The sequence below is a fragment of the Enhydra lutris genome, unplaced genomic scaffold (genome assembly GCF_002288905.1).
Source record: "Enhydra lutris kenyoni isolate GAN:26980312 unplaced genomic scaffold, ASM228890v2 scaffoldscaffold86, whole genome shotgun sequence".
In the NCBI taxonomy this organism is placed as follows: domain Eukaryota; kingdom Metazoa; phylum Chordata; class Mammalia; order Carnivora; family Mustelidae; genus Enhydra; species Enhydra lutris.
The window spans coordinates 3067034-3082828 of record NW_019154170.1 but is presented as its reverse complement, the minus strand read 5'-3'; the positions used below and the strand labels follow the sequence as shown (position 1 = coordinate 3082828).

Below are 15795 nucleotides of genomic sequence, written 5' to 3'. Positions count from 1 at the left end.
GCTTCAGAACGAGAAAGCCAAGCAGCCAGGTGCACGAGAGGTCTGTCCCCAGCACTCCCCGCCCCCCATGGGGGGGTGACCTGTGGGGTGGGGCTGGGCCTGCCCCATGAGCTCAGGGAGATCCAGGTTCACAGCCAACCACCTTGGGACCCCGCGCGTTTGCGCCTTCAGAGGAATCGTGCCTGGAGATTCCAGGGGCCTGTGGTGACCCCCATCGCCGTCTCCAGCAGGGCATGCGGACGCGGGTGGCCAGACCCTGCTGCTGCCTCTGGGCCCCCAGCCCCAAGCACCCAGACAGGCCGGCACCAGTGCCAGTTGCCACCGTGGCTGCTTTTCAACCATCTTATTTATTTAAATATGGAAGAACATTTCATTTCTCCCCAGTTAGCCTGGAAGAAGGTCCCCTGGGAAAACTAAGAAAACAGCTGGCTCGGGCTCAGGACAGCAGGATCGCTGTCCCTGGGAGTGATCCAGAGCCTCGCCTGATCCACGGAGAGACCCACACCGGCTTCAGGAAAGCCGCGATTCCCCGGGGAGACCCCCTTCATGTTCCCCAGTGCCTTTTTTGATAAGAAAGACGGGCAGAGGGTCCCAGACCCCCGCTCCATGTTCAGAGGACATCAACCAACAGCCCCCCTAGAAAACCAGTAATGCGCCAGCTCTCCCAGAGCCCAGCTCCTTCAGCAGAAACGAGGAAAAGCCGCCCCCCGATGGGGCTCCTGGTCACAGCTCACTGCGGGATGCCTTGGCCACAATCACCAGCTTGGACAGCTCGGCCTTGAACGCCCCGGGCCTGTGGGACACTGCAAGAGAAGCACGTGGTTGGGTCCCCACCACTCCAGACGCTTTGTGTCCTGGGTGGGGTAGGGGCACAGCCCCCGGAAGTGAACTCGACATGGAAAGGCCGCCAGCCCTGAAAGTCTTATGGGTGAGGAACCAAAGAAAGGAGAGAGAGGCTGGTGGGCTAGTCCTGAGGGCAGCAGGAGGCCTCAGGAACATTCAGGGTGGGAAGAGCCATGGTCATTTCTGCCACAGCAAGGATGGATGGGGGCCGGGGGTGGGCTGCGTCACGTCCCGCTGGCACTGGTGAACTTGTCTGAGGCCCAACGGTGCCTTTCAAGCAGGACTTGGGACTGTGGCCTCCACCGGCTCATCCCCAGTGGCTCAGCCCTGCCCTTCTGCTGTGCACCCAGAGGTCAAGGTTCTGCTGGCCGCCCCATCTCCTGTCCTGGACCTCTACCCGGAACTGCCCCCACACCCTCCAGGACCTGCAGGTAGGTGGGGCAGGGCTCCTTCCAGACCCAAGGCCCCTCCTCCCAAAAGCCCCGCTCACCGCACCCCCCGCCACTCCCATGCCTGGTGATCCCCACAACCGTAAGGATCCTTCTCCTCACATCTTGTGTCCCTCGGGACACTCAGGGCTCCCGACGACACAGTTCTACTCCCGTGTCCATCGTCATCATTGCTCACCCCGTGTTCTCACGCACAGAGCCCCAACTCTGGAGCTTCCCTCCCCTCTTTCTGCTCAGCATCTGCCCCTGAGGGCTGAACACGGCTCAGGACACCGAGGGGCCACCCCCGCCAGACCTTAGGGGTTCCTAACCCCGCTTCCCAGGCATCGAAGCTGTTCCTAGTCACAGAACCCAGGACAGGCTGTGGGGATGTCGCAGGGGTCCCCTTCTGCACAGCAATCCCACTGAATGTCCCCAAAGGCCCCAGTAGATGTTCATGCCCCAAGTAGGGCTTGGCCTGTCCCATGAGCTAAGGCTGGTTTTTACGTTTACATAGCGTCAGCCGAAATCAAAGGAAAATGGTATTTTGTGATATGTAATTCACATTTCTGTTTCTTAAAATTGAGTTTTATTAGGACGCAGCCGTGCCCGTTCGGTGCCCTGTGGCTCACGGCTCTGCTCACCCGGGTTGAGTGGTCTTGGCAGAGGCTGTCGCCTCCGCAAAGCCCTTTACAGAAACAGCGTGCAGATGCTGGGCCGTCACCTGTTCCTCTGATGGGGGTGCTGCTCCCACTTCTGTGCCTAAACCTGGGCTCCATCTCCACAAACCACCTTACGTACCTGCCGTCTTGGTCACTTCAAATTCCTCGCTTTTCAGGGGGACGTCGCTTTCTCGCTCAAACGCAGCTTTCGACTGAAAGAGCAAGTGGAAACGTCCCCATCGGGAAGGAGGGCCACTCCTCCCGCTCCCCCCGCTCCTCCCGTTCCTCCCGCTCCTCCCCCCCACTCCTCCCGCTCCGGAGGGCAGCGCGAGCTAAAGCCCCGGGCTCTGACGCTCTGACTGCGGGCCGCGTGCACCGCTCTCTTAAGCACGTGAGAAGCCCGCAGGGGCGGCGGTTAATCCGTTTAAGAGATCGTCAACCGGCTTCAAACTTCGTGCCTTTGCTGCCGACCGAGGAAGGTACTTTCCCCTTCGGTGAACAGAGGCGAACCGGGAAGTGGGACAGTCTCCCAAATGCAACTGCACAAATCAGACCCGTGTCTCTTTCCAGGGGCTCAGTGAGTTTCCTGGTCTGACGGGAGCTTGGGGGCGCAGGGAGCAGTGGTCCGCGGTGGGACGGCTGGGAGCGGCCCCGCTCCGTGCTCTCTGTGTGCCACCAACCACAAGGCACGGAGCGACGGCAGGCCAGGCCCTCCCCACACCAGCGAGCAGGCTGCCCGCGCCTCGGGCGCTCCTGGCCTTGCTGTCCCCTCAAGGGTCTGGGCCCCTCCCTGCTGGCTTCCCGTGGGCCACGCCAGCAGGGGGCCCTGGCGGGAGATGGCCGGTGAGGGGTGGTAGGAGTGGGAGGTCAGGTGTCTGGTTCCCGCGGCGAGTCTCTAGGGGTCAGCGGGGTCCCACTCTGGGCCCGCGCCTCATCCCTGGCACGTCCCGGCCTGGAGTCTGCATGGTGTCCCACGTCGAAGGGCCCGTGCCTGTCCCCGACTGACCCGCAGCCCCCGCGGGACACCCTGGGCCGCCGCCCCTGCACGCATGGTACTCACGTAGGCCATGCCGTACTCGATCTCCGCACCCCGCACCTCTGCCCTGAACTGTGTGAAGTATAAGTAGGACTTGCCCTGGGGCCTGCAAAGGAAGGGCAGGCAAGGGGGTCAGCCCCAGCCTCCTCAGCATCATCTCTTATTTCCTGTTTACTAGAACATTCTTTTGGCTCATTTACTGACAAGTCTGGTTCTCCTTCTGGGTCCGAGCTGTTTTACGACAGGACAAGCGCTTTTTCATCCAGCGCCAAAGCCATTCCAGGTACTGTACCAGGAACCAGGGCATGGTGACATCCCAGGCACCGAGAAGCGCAGGAGTTAACTGGGCAGAGGAGGGAGCAAGCAGAGGGCAAGGGTCCCGGCGGGTACACACAGGAGCATTTCTAGAACCACCAGGTCAGCATGGCCAGAGCAGAGAGGAGCTACAAGGGGGATGTGGGCTCGAGGGGGCCACAGTGCGTGCGGGGTGAAGAGCCACGTGTGGCCGCGGACAGGGAGCGCGGACAGGGATGGGGTGAGGGGCAGCAGTGGGGGGGCCAGGAGAGTCCTGCTGGGGGTGCGTCAGCAGGGAGGCCGGGGAGGTCCAGGGAGCCTCCCGCACCCTCCCCGCCCCTGCAGCTGCGCCGGGCCTGCTCCGCCGACGTGTGAAGCTGGGACAACAGCCCGTCCGGCAGGACCTCTCGCCAAGCGGGCGGCCCCCCAGTCAGGGGGGTTCTGGGGCCGAGCGTAGCCACAGGCCTCTGTGGCTCAGCGCTGTGCCCACGTGCCACCATCAGGACGGCCTCAGGGCCCCTCTGCCTGCTGCCGACAGGGACTGGTCCACAGAGCGGGCGAGACGGTCCCCAGCACTGCCTAGAAGCTCCTGCGTCAGGCAGCAGCAGGCAGGGGCTGTGGGTGCTACCCACGAGCAGGACTCGACCATGGGCGTCCTGCTGCGGCCCTCCACGTGCTCTGTGCCCCCTGCCGACCCCCCGAGGACAGGACCAGGGCTTGGACGTCTGTGAGTCCCCCGGAATGCGTGCACTACACCAGCCCTACAAGCGACACCGGCAGAACCAGATCCAGGCCACAGAGACCTGGGAGCAGGGCCAGGATGGGACGCCGCTCCAGCACCCGCCCCCACAGGGCTGAGCACCCCATTCCCTCTGTCCCTTCTCCGGGCCACCGCTCACTCATGCCGTAGTACAGGGCAGGAAGAGAGAGGGACGGTGTGGGGAAGCCTGACCCCCGGCCTCCCCACCCCCTCTGGGCCCCCGTGTCCATGAGCTTCCCTGGGGAGCCCTCCCCAGCAGTGTCACCGCACCCCTCCTGCCTGCACGTGGGTGACCATTGCCCCAGTCCACGCCCCGCAGGGGTGATGGCTCCCGCGCCTGGAGTCGCCGCAGGCACCCACCCTCGGCAGCCCCAGAGAAGCACGTCCTGCAGGGCAGACACACATACACCCCCCACAGGGACCCCGGGCTCACCTCCAGATGGTGCAGGTGAAGTGCTGGTGGTCCTCGCTGGTCCCCAGGCTCATCTGCCACTTCTGGGGAGAGAGGTAAGACACAGGTCAGCCCAGGACGCCCTCCAGTTCTGCAAAGGCAGCCAACCTTCCCTGGGCCTCCCGGCTGAGCCTGGCTCGGGGGCAGGCAGACCTCCCGGCAAGACCACAGGGGTGGGCACGTGTCCTCAGGCGCCTGTCTAAACCCACAGGAGGCGCAGCACTGAGACTGAGCTGGACTGTAAGCTACAGGCCGGTGTGGGCTCGGGCCGGCGTGGGCTCGGCAACGGTCACAAGCATCCCATCGTCAGTGGCAGCCATCAATGACCGGGGAGGCCACTGGTCGGGGGAAACCGGGGGTGTGTCAAAATCTGTGCCTTGGGCTCACTTTTGCTATGAACCTAAAACGGCTCTAAAAAATAAAGCCTATCAAAAAAAACAAACCCTAAAATAAAAGGAGACCCTATATCCATGCTTGCTGGATTGGGACCAAGTCTTCGGAGCAGACACGAGACCACAGTGCTCGCGGCTACAAGGACATGCATGGGTGGGACCCGGTGACAGTGACGGAAGGCACCAGGAAGCTTTCTATGTGATCTTCTTTTGGAAGGGTGTGAAAGTGTTAGCTTTTTTTAAAAAATCAAGAAAGATTAAGAGTCAGACACTCAGCCGACTGAGCAACCCCAGCGCCCCTGAAAATTAGAATTTTTAAATGACTCCCGAACACACCACTACCAGCTTTTTCTAATTTTCATGGCGCCTGCAAACCTGGCGGGTGGACACGGACAGTCCCTGTGGGCTCTGGGGTGCCTAAGGCGACTGTATGTTTTGCTAGTAAAATGTTGAGTTTGCAGTCCCCTGCCTGGAGTACTAAGATACTGGTACTCCTGGTTCAACGTCAGAGTTTCTTCATGAACAAAACAAGGCCATTTTTAGGTTCATCGCGATGGGAATACACGGTCCCCCAGATGCTGTCTGCCCACAGCAAGGAAATGGGAACCAGGGACTCTGGCTCGACAAAGGGACAGCTGCCGGCCACACCTACGGACGGGGCGATTTTTCTCCCTCCCTATCTAAAAACACCTGTCCGTGGCTCGAAGGCCTGTGAGGACCTGGAAATGGTTTTTAAAGATTTTATGTATTTATTTGAGAGACAGAGATCACAAGTAGGCAGAGAGGCAGGCAGAGAGACAGAGGAGGAAGCAGGCTCCCCGAGGAGTGGCGAGCCCGATACGGGGCTCAATCCCAGGACCCTGGGATCCTGACCTGAGACAAGGGCAGAGGCTTTAACCCAATGAGCCACCCAGGTGCCCCTGGAAACGGTTTTATGCAAGAAAGAGATCCAAGAGGTTTTCCACGGCTCTGAAAAAACTCTTGAAGACGAGGCAAATGTTGAAACGCTGCTTAAAAAACTACAAATGCAAACAAATTTAAAACTGAGAGTTTCTTAGCAAGAGGGTCGACATCCCTCTGAGCGGCCTCCCGGTTCCGTGAGCCTCACCGCCGTCTCATGGCTGCGGGGTGCGGTGCGCAGATGGTGAGGCTCGGGTTTGGGCATGGAGTCATTCCTGTGAGTGTGTGTTCCGGGGACAGCCTGAGTCCCTGGGGAAGTCAGCACAGGAGTGGCCGGGTACAACAGATGACACTTAATTGGCGGTTGTGATTAGTTTTTATTAAGATATAAACAACATATGGAGAAATGCACCCCTTTTGGTGACAGTTCTAGAAGCTCCGACAAATGCTTCTAGCTCCCTATCCACCACCTAATGAAGATGTAGACCAGATCTGTGTCCCTGGGTCCCCGACCCCTTCCCTCTGCAGTTAACCCACTCCTGCAAATTCCTGGTAACTGCTGACCCCATCTCAGGGTTGTGCCTTTGTGAGACCATCCCCAGACTGGAACCGGGCAGTGCGCAGTCTGGTGTGGTTTCACTTAGCGAGGGACAGTGAAGAGCCTTCCACACCACCGGCCGTGTCCACGGGTCCTTTATTCAATAGCTCGACTGAGAAATATGGACACGCTACACAATTCACCCTCGTATGGTGAACGATTCTGTGTTTTCTAGCACATGCAGAGATCTGCAACCATCCCCACGATCTAGAACATTCCATCACCCCAGAAAGAAGCTCTATCCCTTCCCTGCCCACATGAGCCCCCTTCCCATCCGTGGATGGGCCTGTTCTGGACGTGTCACACATGTGGGCTCAGGGTCCGTCCCCAGGGCACTGTGTGGGTGCCACGCCCCTGTATACAGCAGTGACGCTCCCGTGCATGATGGACTGTGTGCCTCCGTTCACCCACTGACGGACACCACGGTTGTTTCCGCCTGTGGGCCACCGTGAACCCTGCTGCTGTGAAGGGTCGTGTACAGGGTTTTGCGTGGGTGAGTTTTCATTCCTGGAGGGCAGACAGCTCACAGTGGGAGTGTGGGGTTCTATGGTGAGCGCACGTCTAACTTTGTAAGAGACGGCCTGTTTGCGTCCCCACCGAACACAGCCAAGCTCCCCAGCTAGACATCCTGTGCCTACTGTCACCTGCCAGCACAGCCCTGGCCTCCCAGGTGACCCTCTGCCGAGGTCAACCAACACCGAAGGAGCAGGCGCAGGCTGTGCTCCCTCAGAGGCCCCAGCTCCGCACTCCATGCACCCGGCGCCCCTGCATATCCCCAGCCCAGCCATGGGTCCCCCGGGCGCCAGCCAGACGCTGGGGCTTCCTCTCTCTGATGAGGCCTCTGCAGGAACGCCCCCGGGGCCTCTTGGATTTCCGTTCCAGCTCCTCCAAGGGGCATCTCCGCGGTGTCCGGCAGAAGCTACAGAACTTTCGCTGAGAATCTGGCCATCATTCACTTGGGAGGTGGCCGCAGGACAGCCACCAAAGAGCCACCCCCTCTGACTCACACAGCACCACCCGCCCAGCCGCCCGGCTCCCTGTGGTCCTGTTACCGCTCTAGACGACTACGGCTGGGACAAGTCCGAGCCACGAAACGTCTGCTCTGCGTAGAGGTGATTTCCTGCAGGATGCACCCCGTCTTCCAAAACGATTTCCAGCTGACTGCTGAAGTACAGTTTGTGAGCTAACCGCTACTCCAGGGCAGGGCTCCGGTCTGCGGCGGCCCCGGCCAGTGTGCGTGAACTTGGCTCCCTCACCCGACGGGGCAGCGGGCTGTCCACCTCTGAGAGTTTAAGTTCAGTCGGAGGAGACCGGGTGGGGGGGGCACGAGCTTGCTCTCTTCCAAGCTGTTGGTGACCCTGGATCAGGAGCACAGAGCAGTGGGTAGGGGTCTGTGCCCCAGGGACCTTGGTCACTTCTCAGCTCGGGGAGCCTGGGCCTCCGTGTCCTCGAGTGTGAAATGTGGTAACGCCAGAGCACCGTGGCCTCCTGGGGTGGTGGAGAGGAAGAAACGAGATGTGCGCGTGGCTTAGCACCGCACAGACGCCACGGGGGAGCCGCTGCTTCGGTTCATGGTCCCGTGAATCAGTTATCTACACGCATCCAGAGGCTGCCATGGGAAGAGGGCACGGTGGGACTGGTTCTGGGTGCCGGGGCAGGCTGGACCGATGGGGCTTTGGCTCACAATGAGGAGGAACATTCTACCACTCGGCTTCATCCCACAGTGGAGAACCGTCTGGAGAAGCAGTGAGGCCTGGAGGTGAGGCAGGAAGGGGCAGACGATCGCAGGAAGCCTGGTGGCCGGGGAGTCCCCACTTGTTTGCTGCATTTTGTTAAAATAACGTCACCGGGAATCATTTACTTACAAACAAGACCTATCCAGAGTACCAGAAGTCGCTCTTGCCCAGTGGTCTCCAACGAGGGAGAATTCTGTCCTTCACAGAACACTGGGCAATGTTTGGAGATGTTTCTGGAAGTCAGGACTGGGGGCGGGGGTGCTCCTGGCCCTGACCGGGTGGGGCTGGGGAGGCTGCTTGAGGCCCCGGTGCCCGGGAAAGCTCCCTCAGAGAGCGACCTGGCCCCGAATCCCGGACGTTAGTGGTGCTGTGGGGGGAGAGAGCCGCTCCTGCCCATTTCAACGTGCTGTCCCGAGGGGAGGAGGAAGGGGCTGAGAACCGGCCTGCCAGGAGTGAGAGGCACAAGAGCGGCTCCCAAGCAGCCCCCATCTCTACAACTCTGCACTGTCAGGTGACACAGTGCCGCACACTGTTCTGGAACGACAGTACTTCCTAAAGTCTGGTTGCTGGGGAGGAAAGCACAATTAAGGACAAAAAGGTGGAGGGGCGCCTGGGTGGCTCAGTCAGTTAAGCATCTGCCTTCAGATCAGGTCATGATCCCAGGGTCCTGGGACTGAGCCCCACATCGGGCTCCCTGCTCAAGGGGGAAGCTGCTTCTCCCTCTGCCTCTGAACCCCGCTCGTGCTCTCTCTCTCTCAAAGAAATGGACAAAATCTCAAAAAAAAAAAAGGAGAGAAGATGGTTTTTACTGATTTTTATAGTGATGATGAATTCTTCCTTTTTTCTTTTATTCATTCTAACGACATTGAGCAGAAAGTCTGTGTCTTCCCAAACACCTGCGGCTCTCCGGCCCGATAAGACCAAGCAGCGGTTGCAGACAGCACTCCATGCCAACACTTTATTCCGGGGTGCCTTCTGACAGTGCGTCACTGCTAGTCCGTGGCTGCGGCCACTGCTGCACGCCAACCTCGCCACCTTACAACCACTACCACTTCTCTGCCGGTTCTGGAGGCCAGAAGTTCAAATCAAGGTGTCCCCAGGCTAGGCTCCCGCTGAGGGCCCTGGGGCAGGATCCTTCCTGCCTCTTCCGGTTTCTAGTGGCTCCAGGTGTCCCTTGGCTTGTGGCTGCGCCCCTCCATCTCTGCCTCCGTCTTCACACGGCCTTTTCCTGTGTGTCTTCTCCTCTTCTATCAAATCTCCCCTGAGTGTCTCTTGTCAGAGGAGCTGCCACTGGATCTAGGCCCCCCTGTATAAACCAGGATGATCTCTCCATTGCAAAATCCTGAATTTACTATGCAAATATTTTTTTCTAATTAAAGTTACATCCATAGGTTCCAGGAATTAGGATGTGAATGTATCTTTGGGGTGGGGGGTTATTCAAGTCACTACCCTGCGTGATAAATGACCACAAATTTAACAGCTTAACTGCACTCCCCACTGCTCAGCTCTCAGTCCCCGAGGCAAAGGGTGGCCACGCGGGCCCTCTGCTCAGAGTCTCCCCAGACTGGACTCAAGGTGTCAGCAGACTGTACCCCTGACTGAGGCCCAGAGTCCTCTTCAAACTCACGTGCTTATGGTGGAATTCAGTTCCTGCAGTGGTAAAACTGAAGTCATGCCACCTGCCAGGGGCTGCCCTCAGCTCCTAGGGGCCACCTGCCCTCCCGGCCCTGTGCTCCCCTCACAGCCAGCAACGGTAAGTCACTTTCTTCTTATGCTTTAGATCTCTCTTATTATTTCTCGGCCGCCAGCTGCTGGAGAAAACAGCCACCAAGAAACGGGGACCTCAGTCCTACATGGCAAGGAACTGAATACTACTGACAGCTTGAACGAGCCTGTAGATGAGACCCCGCCGGTTGACAACTTGATTTCGGCTTTACGAAGCACCCAGCTGAGCTGACCGTGGCTTCTGACCTCCAGAATTGTGAGATAATAAATGGGTGTTGTTTTAAGCTGCTAAGTCTATCATGATTTGTCACGCAGCACAGAAGGTAAATAAAATACTCCTAAGAGAGGCTCATGGGCGCGGCACGTCCGTATCTCCCAGGCCTCTTTCTACCCAGACACTTGTTCACTCTGGAATTACAGGGGGAATCTGCCATCACTTGTTACCTTGAGCATTATCTTTTATTGGTGAGACAAGAATAGTTCAATGAGTGTAAGTTAATTAAGGTATGACCCAACCCCACTGCTTCCTGGAGAGCATCTCTCCGTGACATGGATACTGCCATACAAAACTACGTGGAATTTTGAACAACTCACCTCGTTGGTCCCTCCTTGAGAAGCGTAGGTGAACGCACAAGTGTATTTGTCCTGGAGAATGGAAGGTGGAAAAAAGCTTGTTAGGAGGTGATCCTTAGTGCTTATGATGCAGGGTCTCAGGATGCCCTTCTGAGACCCAAAGTCAAGACGATCCGTCCTTTAAGCATCTGCACTAAGCGGAAGGAGGCAGCGCAAGATTCCTGGCTGATGTCCCAGGAGGCCCACCCCGCAAGGCCTCCCAGTGTCTACCGACATAGAGCTCCACTACCTGCCCCCCTGTTCAGGCGCTCCTGAGTCAGTACAAACAACTCAGGTGGCTTCTGGGGGATGAAGAACAGGAAAAGAGGTAGGGGGAGGTCCTACACCCTCCAATCACCCACCCATCTAGGCACATGGACTTTGGAAGCATGTTATGGACACCAGAAAACCCATCTCTGCCCTGCTGTGGGCCTCAGACAGGGGAAAGCTTTTCTGAGCCTGTTTCTCTCAACTGTGAAATGGTCCTAGCAAATCAAGCACTTGGCACAGTATCTGGCTATAAGGAAGTACTCAATAAACAGCATCAATGAACATCCCTTAGAGACAGGGAACGGGGAGGCGGGAGGGGAAGGACTTCTCCAACAAGATGGGGGGAGGGCTGGGCTAGACCCAGGCCTGCAGACCTCCAGTGAGGTCTTGCCTCACACCTCACTGAAAGAGAGGGAGGGGCCTCGTGCAATGGAGAAAAAGAGCAACGTCTGTCCACTTCCTCCCTCGTCAGAGCTGCAGCGGGGCTGACCTTCTGCAGAGCCTGGAGGCGAACTACCCCTCGGCCTCCTCTCTCCCCACCTCCGGGGCGGCTCAGCCCTCCAGTGGCCGGGGAATCGCCTGGTCTGGGAGCGAGGGCTGCTTGGGCACGCTGGGCATGTGAGAGGAAACAGGCACAGAGGCTGGGGACCCACCCCCTCCGAGTCCCCGCACTCCAGGACTCCCGGCTCCCGTAAGCTAAGTCGCGCCTCAGTGGTGACCGCGCCCCCCAGACCCCCTTCCCAACTCAGTCTCCGCCCCCCGAACGTCCGCGTCCCCTTCTCAGGACCCGCCCCCACCGGCGCCACCGCTCAAGCCCCCGGGGCGGCAGCGGTACGTACCCCCGGGCCCACGTTCTGGGAAAAGGAGTGCACGACGCCGCCGGGTCGCACGTCAAACGCTACCGTCGTGGGCTCGGACACCGCCTCCGCCGGCCTCAACGCAGCGGCTGCCAGCAACAACGCAGCCCACAAGCTCGCGCCTCCACCGTTCCTCCTTTCGCTGGGCGCCGCCATCTTGGGAACGGGTCCGCAGGGCTGGGGCGGCGACGGGACGCCGCGAGGGACACGTGGGGCATCCGCTCGAGGCCACGTCGGCGGCGTCGCAGCCACGTGACCTGGCGCGCCCCGCCTCCTCCCGGGCCGAGGCGGCCATATTGGGGCGGGGCTTGGACTTCCGGGCGGAGACCCTGGGGTGACTGGTCCTGGGGACCAACCGTGCTGCAGTTCCTAACCCTGTGACTGAGCCCACAGCTCTTCCAGTTAGTAAATGTAGTAAGTTCCGTCCGGAATGAGGGAAATGGACGATGACCTCAGTTGTTGCCCCCAAGATCCCTGGATGGATCTGAAAATTAGAGGAACCCTCGTTTAGGATGGAGTGGAGAGGCCGGCAGGGAGAGCTCTGCACCCTGTGAGTCAGTTACAGACCCAACAGGAAGGCCAGCCCCTTGCAAGTCCATAGTATGTTAACCACTACCTCACGGCCCTTGCAGGAGGAAGGACGTTTTCCCCTGCCCTGGCAACAGCCCAGCCAGTGAGAGACAGCCACAGCCCAGCCAATCAGAGGTAGCCAATGAGAGATAATCACAGCACTGCTAGTGAAACACAACCAGAGCCCAGCCAATGAAAGACAGCCACTGCCTAGCCAATGGGAGATAGTGACAGTACAGCCAATAAGAAACGGCCACAGCACAGCCAGTGAGAGACGGCCACAGCCCAGCCAATGATGGACAGCCACAGCCCAGACCCAGCCCAGCCCAGCCCAGCCCAGCCAATGAGAAGTCACCAAACCTGGCACTGAGGGCAGGGGACTTTTTGACTATAATAGCCCCTCCCCACTTGCTCTTTCTTCAATAAGAGTAGTAGTTTCCTTTGTTCTGCAGATTTGCCTCCGGTTTTTGCTGTAGCTTGCTTGTCGTGGGTTGCAGTTCCTTACTATTCCTGAATAAAACTATTTTTACTGGTAAAATAACTGGCAGTTTTATTTTTTAATGTTAACAGATCTAACAATTGGTGGGGGAAAGGATGATGAGAAACAGGATATTTCCATAGGCTCAAACTATTTCCCCCCAAGATGCTTATTAGTTATAAATGGAAAAATAGTCATTTTATAATGAAGACACCATCTTTAGCCCAATGTCACCAATGAGACTTCAACGACAACTGAAAAGACATTTTCAGCTGCACCTTTAGAGTTCCTGCCCCAAGTGCATGACTTCAATCTAATTATAAGCAAATATCCTACAGGATCCCAAGCTGAGGGACATCCCGCAAGAAAACAGGGCAGTACTCTTCGAAAACATCATGAAAGACAACACTTGAGGCACCATCACAGGGTGAAGAGACCAAGACAACGAAACACAGTATGGGATCCTGGATGGGGTCCTTGTCTGAGTTCAGTCTGTTGTAACAAAAGTACAGCAGACCGGGACAAACAAACAAACACAGGTCTAATTTCTCATAGTTCTGGAAGCTGGGAGTTCAAGATCAAGGCGAGGTATCCAGCAGGCACGGTGTTTATAGGCATCCCTATGCTCCTATTCCCACTGTCCTCACGGGGCAGAAGGGGCGGGAAGCCCTCTGGGGCCTCTCTCATGAAGGCACTCATCCCATTTCCGGGGGTCCACCCTCATGAGCTAACCCCCTCCCAAAGGCCCCACCTCTCCATGCCATCACATTGGGTGTTAGCTTTCAAAGTACATATTTTGGACGGACGTGTACAGTCAGCAACAATCCTGGACCAGAAAAATGGCCTCTGTGTAGTAGATAATAGGATTGTATTGATGCTAATTTCCCGGCTTCCTTAACCTGATTGCACCATAGTTACGTGGTGATGTGACCATTAGGGGAGGCTGGGTGGGGTCTCCAGGAGCTCCACACTATTTCTGCAGCTTTTCTGTGAGCCTAAAATTGTTTCAAGATAAACTAAAAAGAAAATAATCCATACATTGGGTGTTGTCAGGAAAATTAGCTGAGGAAATGCAGGTGAAATTTCTACAAATAAGAATTCTTAATACAAGCCACCCCCCACCCAGACACATACCTTTTTTGTCACAAATTGCTTAAATTTTCAAGAATACAAGAATGATGAGGTCTGTAGTGTCTGGAATTAAGCTTGTTTTTCTAGTCCTTCCTTTTTTTTTTTTTTTTTTAAAGATTTATTTATTTATTTATTTATTTATTTGACACAGAGAGAGAGAGATCACAAGTAGGCAGAGAGGCAGGCAGAGAGAGAGGCGGAAGCAAGCTCCCTGCTGAGTAGAGAGCCCAATGCGGGGCTCAATCCCAGGACCCTGAGATTATGACCTGAGCCGAAGGCAGAGGCTTAACCCACTGAGCCACCCAGGCGCCCCTTTCCTAGTCCTTCTTGACTTGAAAGGATAGAATCCAGAAAGAAAATAGCAGAGGTAACCCCTAAGCTTGGCTCTATCAAAAAACCTTTCAGGTTCTCAAATCCCTTTAACTCCCTCAGACACAGAATGAAAGTCAGTTTCAGGGAGGTCAGGAGGGTCCTCCAGCAGGCTGACGGTTCCACAGATAACCCTAATTCCAGTACTGATGTCCTTCTGGTATGGGCAGCCTGTCCTAAATTGGCCTATCTGCTCACATTAAGAAATTTCTTTCTCCTTGCAACTGCCTGCTCTGGACCCATTAGAAATTGGCTCCATAAACTGGATGATGACAGTCTTATTCTGTGTTTCACGCAGCATGGTCCTGTTGATGTCTTTCCCATTACCTCACCTGCTGTGTTTGACCTTCAGTCCATCACTCTGAAGGATTCAGTTAGTGGCCAAGAGCTGTTGCTAACAAGATATTTCAGTTGTGAACTGTTTGAGTCTCCCACTGAAGATAGGGAGGGTTGTGTGTGCATGTTTTCTTTTCAGAAAGACTGAGCCCAAACCTCTTTTGTTTTTCCTTTTTGCCTCAAAGAAAAAAAAAAATCACAATGGAGAGATTAAAAGTAAAAACAATAACAACAACAACAACAACAACAGACAAAAAACACAGACCATTATTCCAAAGATCCTGCTTTTTAATCATGACATGAAATCTAGCAGTCCTTAAGGAAACCATTCGGGGACACAAATATCCATGGACCCCTCTCTCTCTTGTGTTCAGGGCACCATAAGCGGGATAGGTGTGGATGTAACAGGATTGCACGGAGGAACTCCTTTCTTGAGAATAAACGTTTCTATATTATGACTGTGGTGTTGGTTACAGGAATCTATACAGGTGACAAAAAGGAACAGACACACAGTCACCAGGGAGCACATGTAAATGCTGGTAAAATCCATATAAGGTATGGAGTCTAGTTAATCGCACTGCACTCATGTTGGTTTCCTGATATTGACAATGTACTGTGCTTAGGTAAGATGTAAGATGTAAGCTGCAAGAAGGGTCCATGGGACTCTTCACTATTTTGCAACCTCCTACATGTCCACAGTTTTTGTTTGTTTGTGCTGAAATACCATAAACATGTTGGCAGACAAATGCCAAACTGGGAAGTCTCTGCATCCAATATGACACAGGCTTTTATGTCCATCGCATATGAGTTCTTGCCAATTATGGAAGAGATGAGCTTTTCCAATAGGAAAGCATATGCACAGGCAGCCTCAAACAGTGCTGGGGATCCCCCCACTGACGGATCAGATCCCCCCACCAGTGGAGGGGGAAAGTGGCCCACAAAACAGTCTGGAAGAATCAAATATCTCTACCTGCCACCTCTGAGACCTTGATCTTCTGCCAACGGACACTTGTCCATTTGTAGCTGCCCATTATCCATCCTCCTTCCTGTTGGCACCCCACTTCCTTTTCCAGACCTCTTGTCAGGTAGGAATGTGAATGACTGAAGTTATGCCAACAGGCGCTGTTTCATGGCAATCTGAGTACCGACTGAGTGAGGCAGAAGTAGAAGGTTTTCAGGAAGAGTTCCTGCTTGGAGACAAGTGCAGGTTTCCAGCTGCCAAGGCTCCTGGAGCAAGCCCAGTGCCCTTTGCCACAGGTTTCTGTCCTTCTGTGCTCTGTGACCAGTCCCCTCCTCCACTTCGTTGCACAGAGGTTTAAGCGAAAGGCATCTTATTCTCAAGGCTGG

General features: G+C 56.1%; 1 protein-coding gene across 1 annotated transcript; it reads right to left on the bottom strand.

Moving 5' to 3' along the window:
- Nucleotides 1-315: 315 nt before the first annotated feature.
- Nucleotides 316-11772, bottom strand: LOC111161731 (myeloid derived growth factor). Its single transcript, XM_022525612.1, has 6 exons — nt 11547-11772; nt 10420-10470; nt 4457-4518; nt 2994-3075; nt 2073-2145; nt 316-803 (listed from the first exon to the last, which is right to left on the bottom strand). The coding sequence occupies exons 1-6, from the start codon at nt 11718-11720 to the stop codon at nt 724-726; spliced, it is 522 nt and encodes a 173-aa protein (XP_022381320.1). The 5' UTR covers nt 11721-11772; the 3' UTR covers nt 316-723.
- Between the last annotated feature and the right edge of the window lie 4023 nt (nt 11773-15795).

Excerpts from the sequence above, each read along its gene's own strand:
- LOC111161731 (XM_022525612.1), bottom strand. The coding sequence starts at position 11,720 with ATGGCGGCGCCCAGCGAAAGGAGGAACGGTGGAGGCGCGAGCTTGTGG. Across the intron at positions 4,519-10,419 it reads CTCAAGGAGGGACCAACGAG|AAGTGGCAGATGAGCCTGGG; the intron begins GTGAGTTGTTCA and ends CTCTCTCCCCAG. Across the intron at positions 3,076-4,456 it reads TTCACCTGCACCATCTGGAG|GCCCCAGGGCAAGTCCTACT; the intron begins GTGAGCCCGGGG and ends CTTCCTTTGCAG.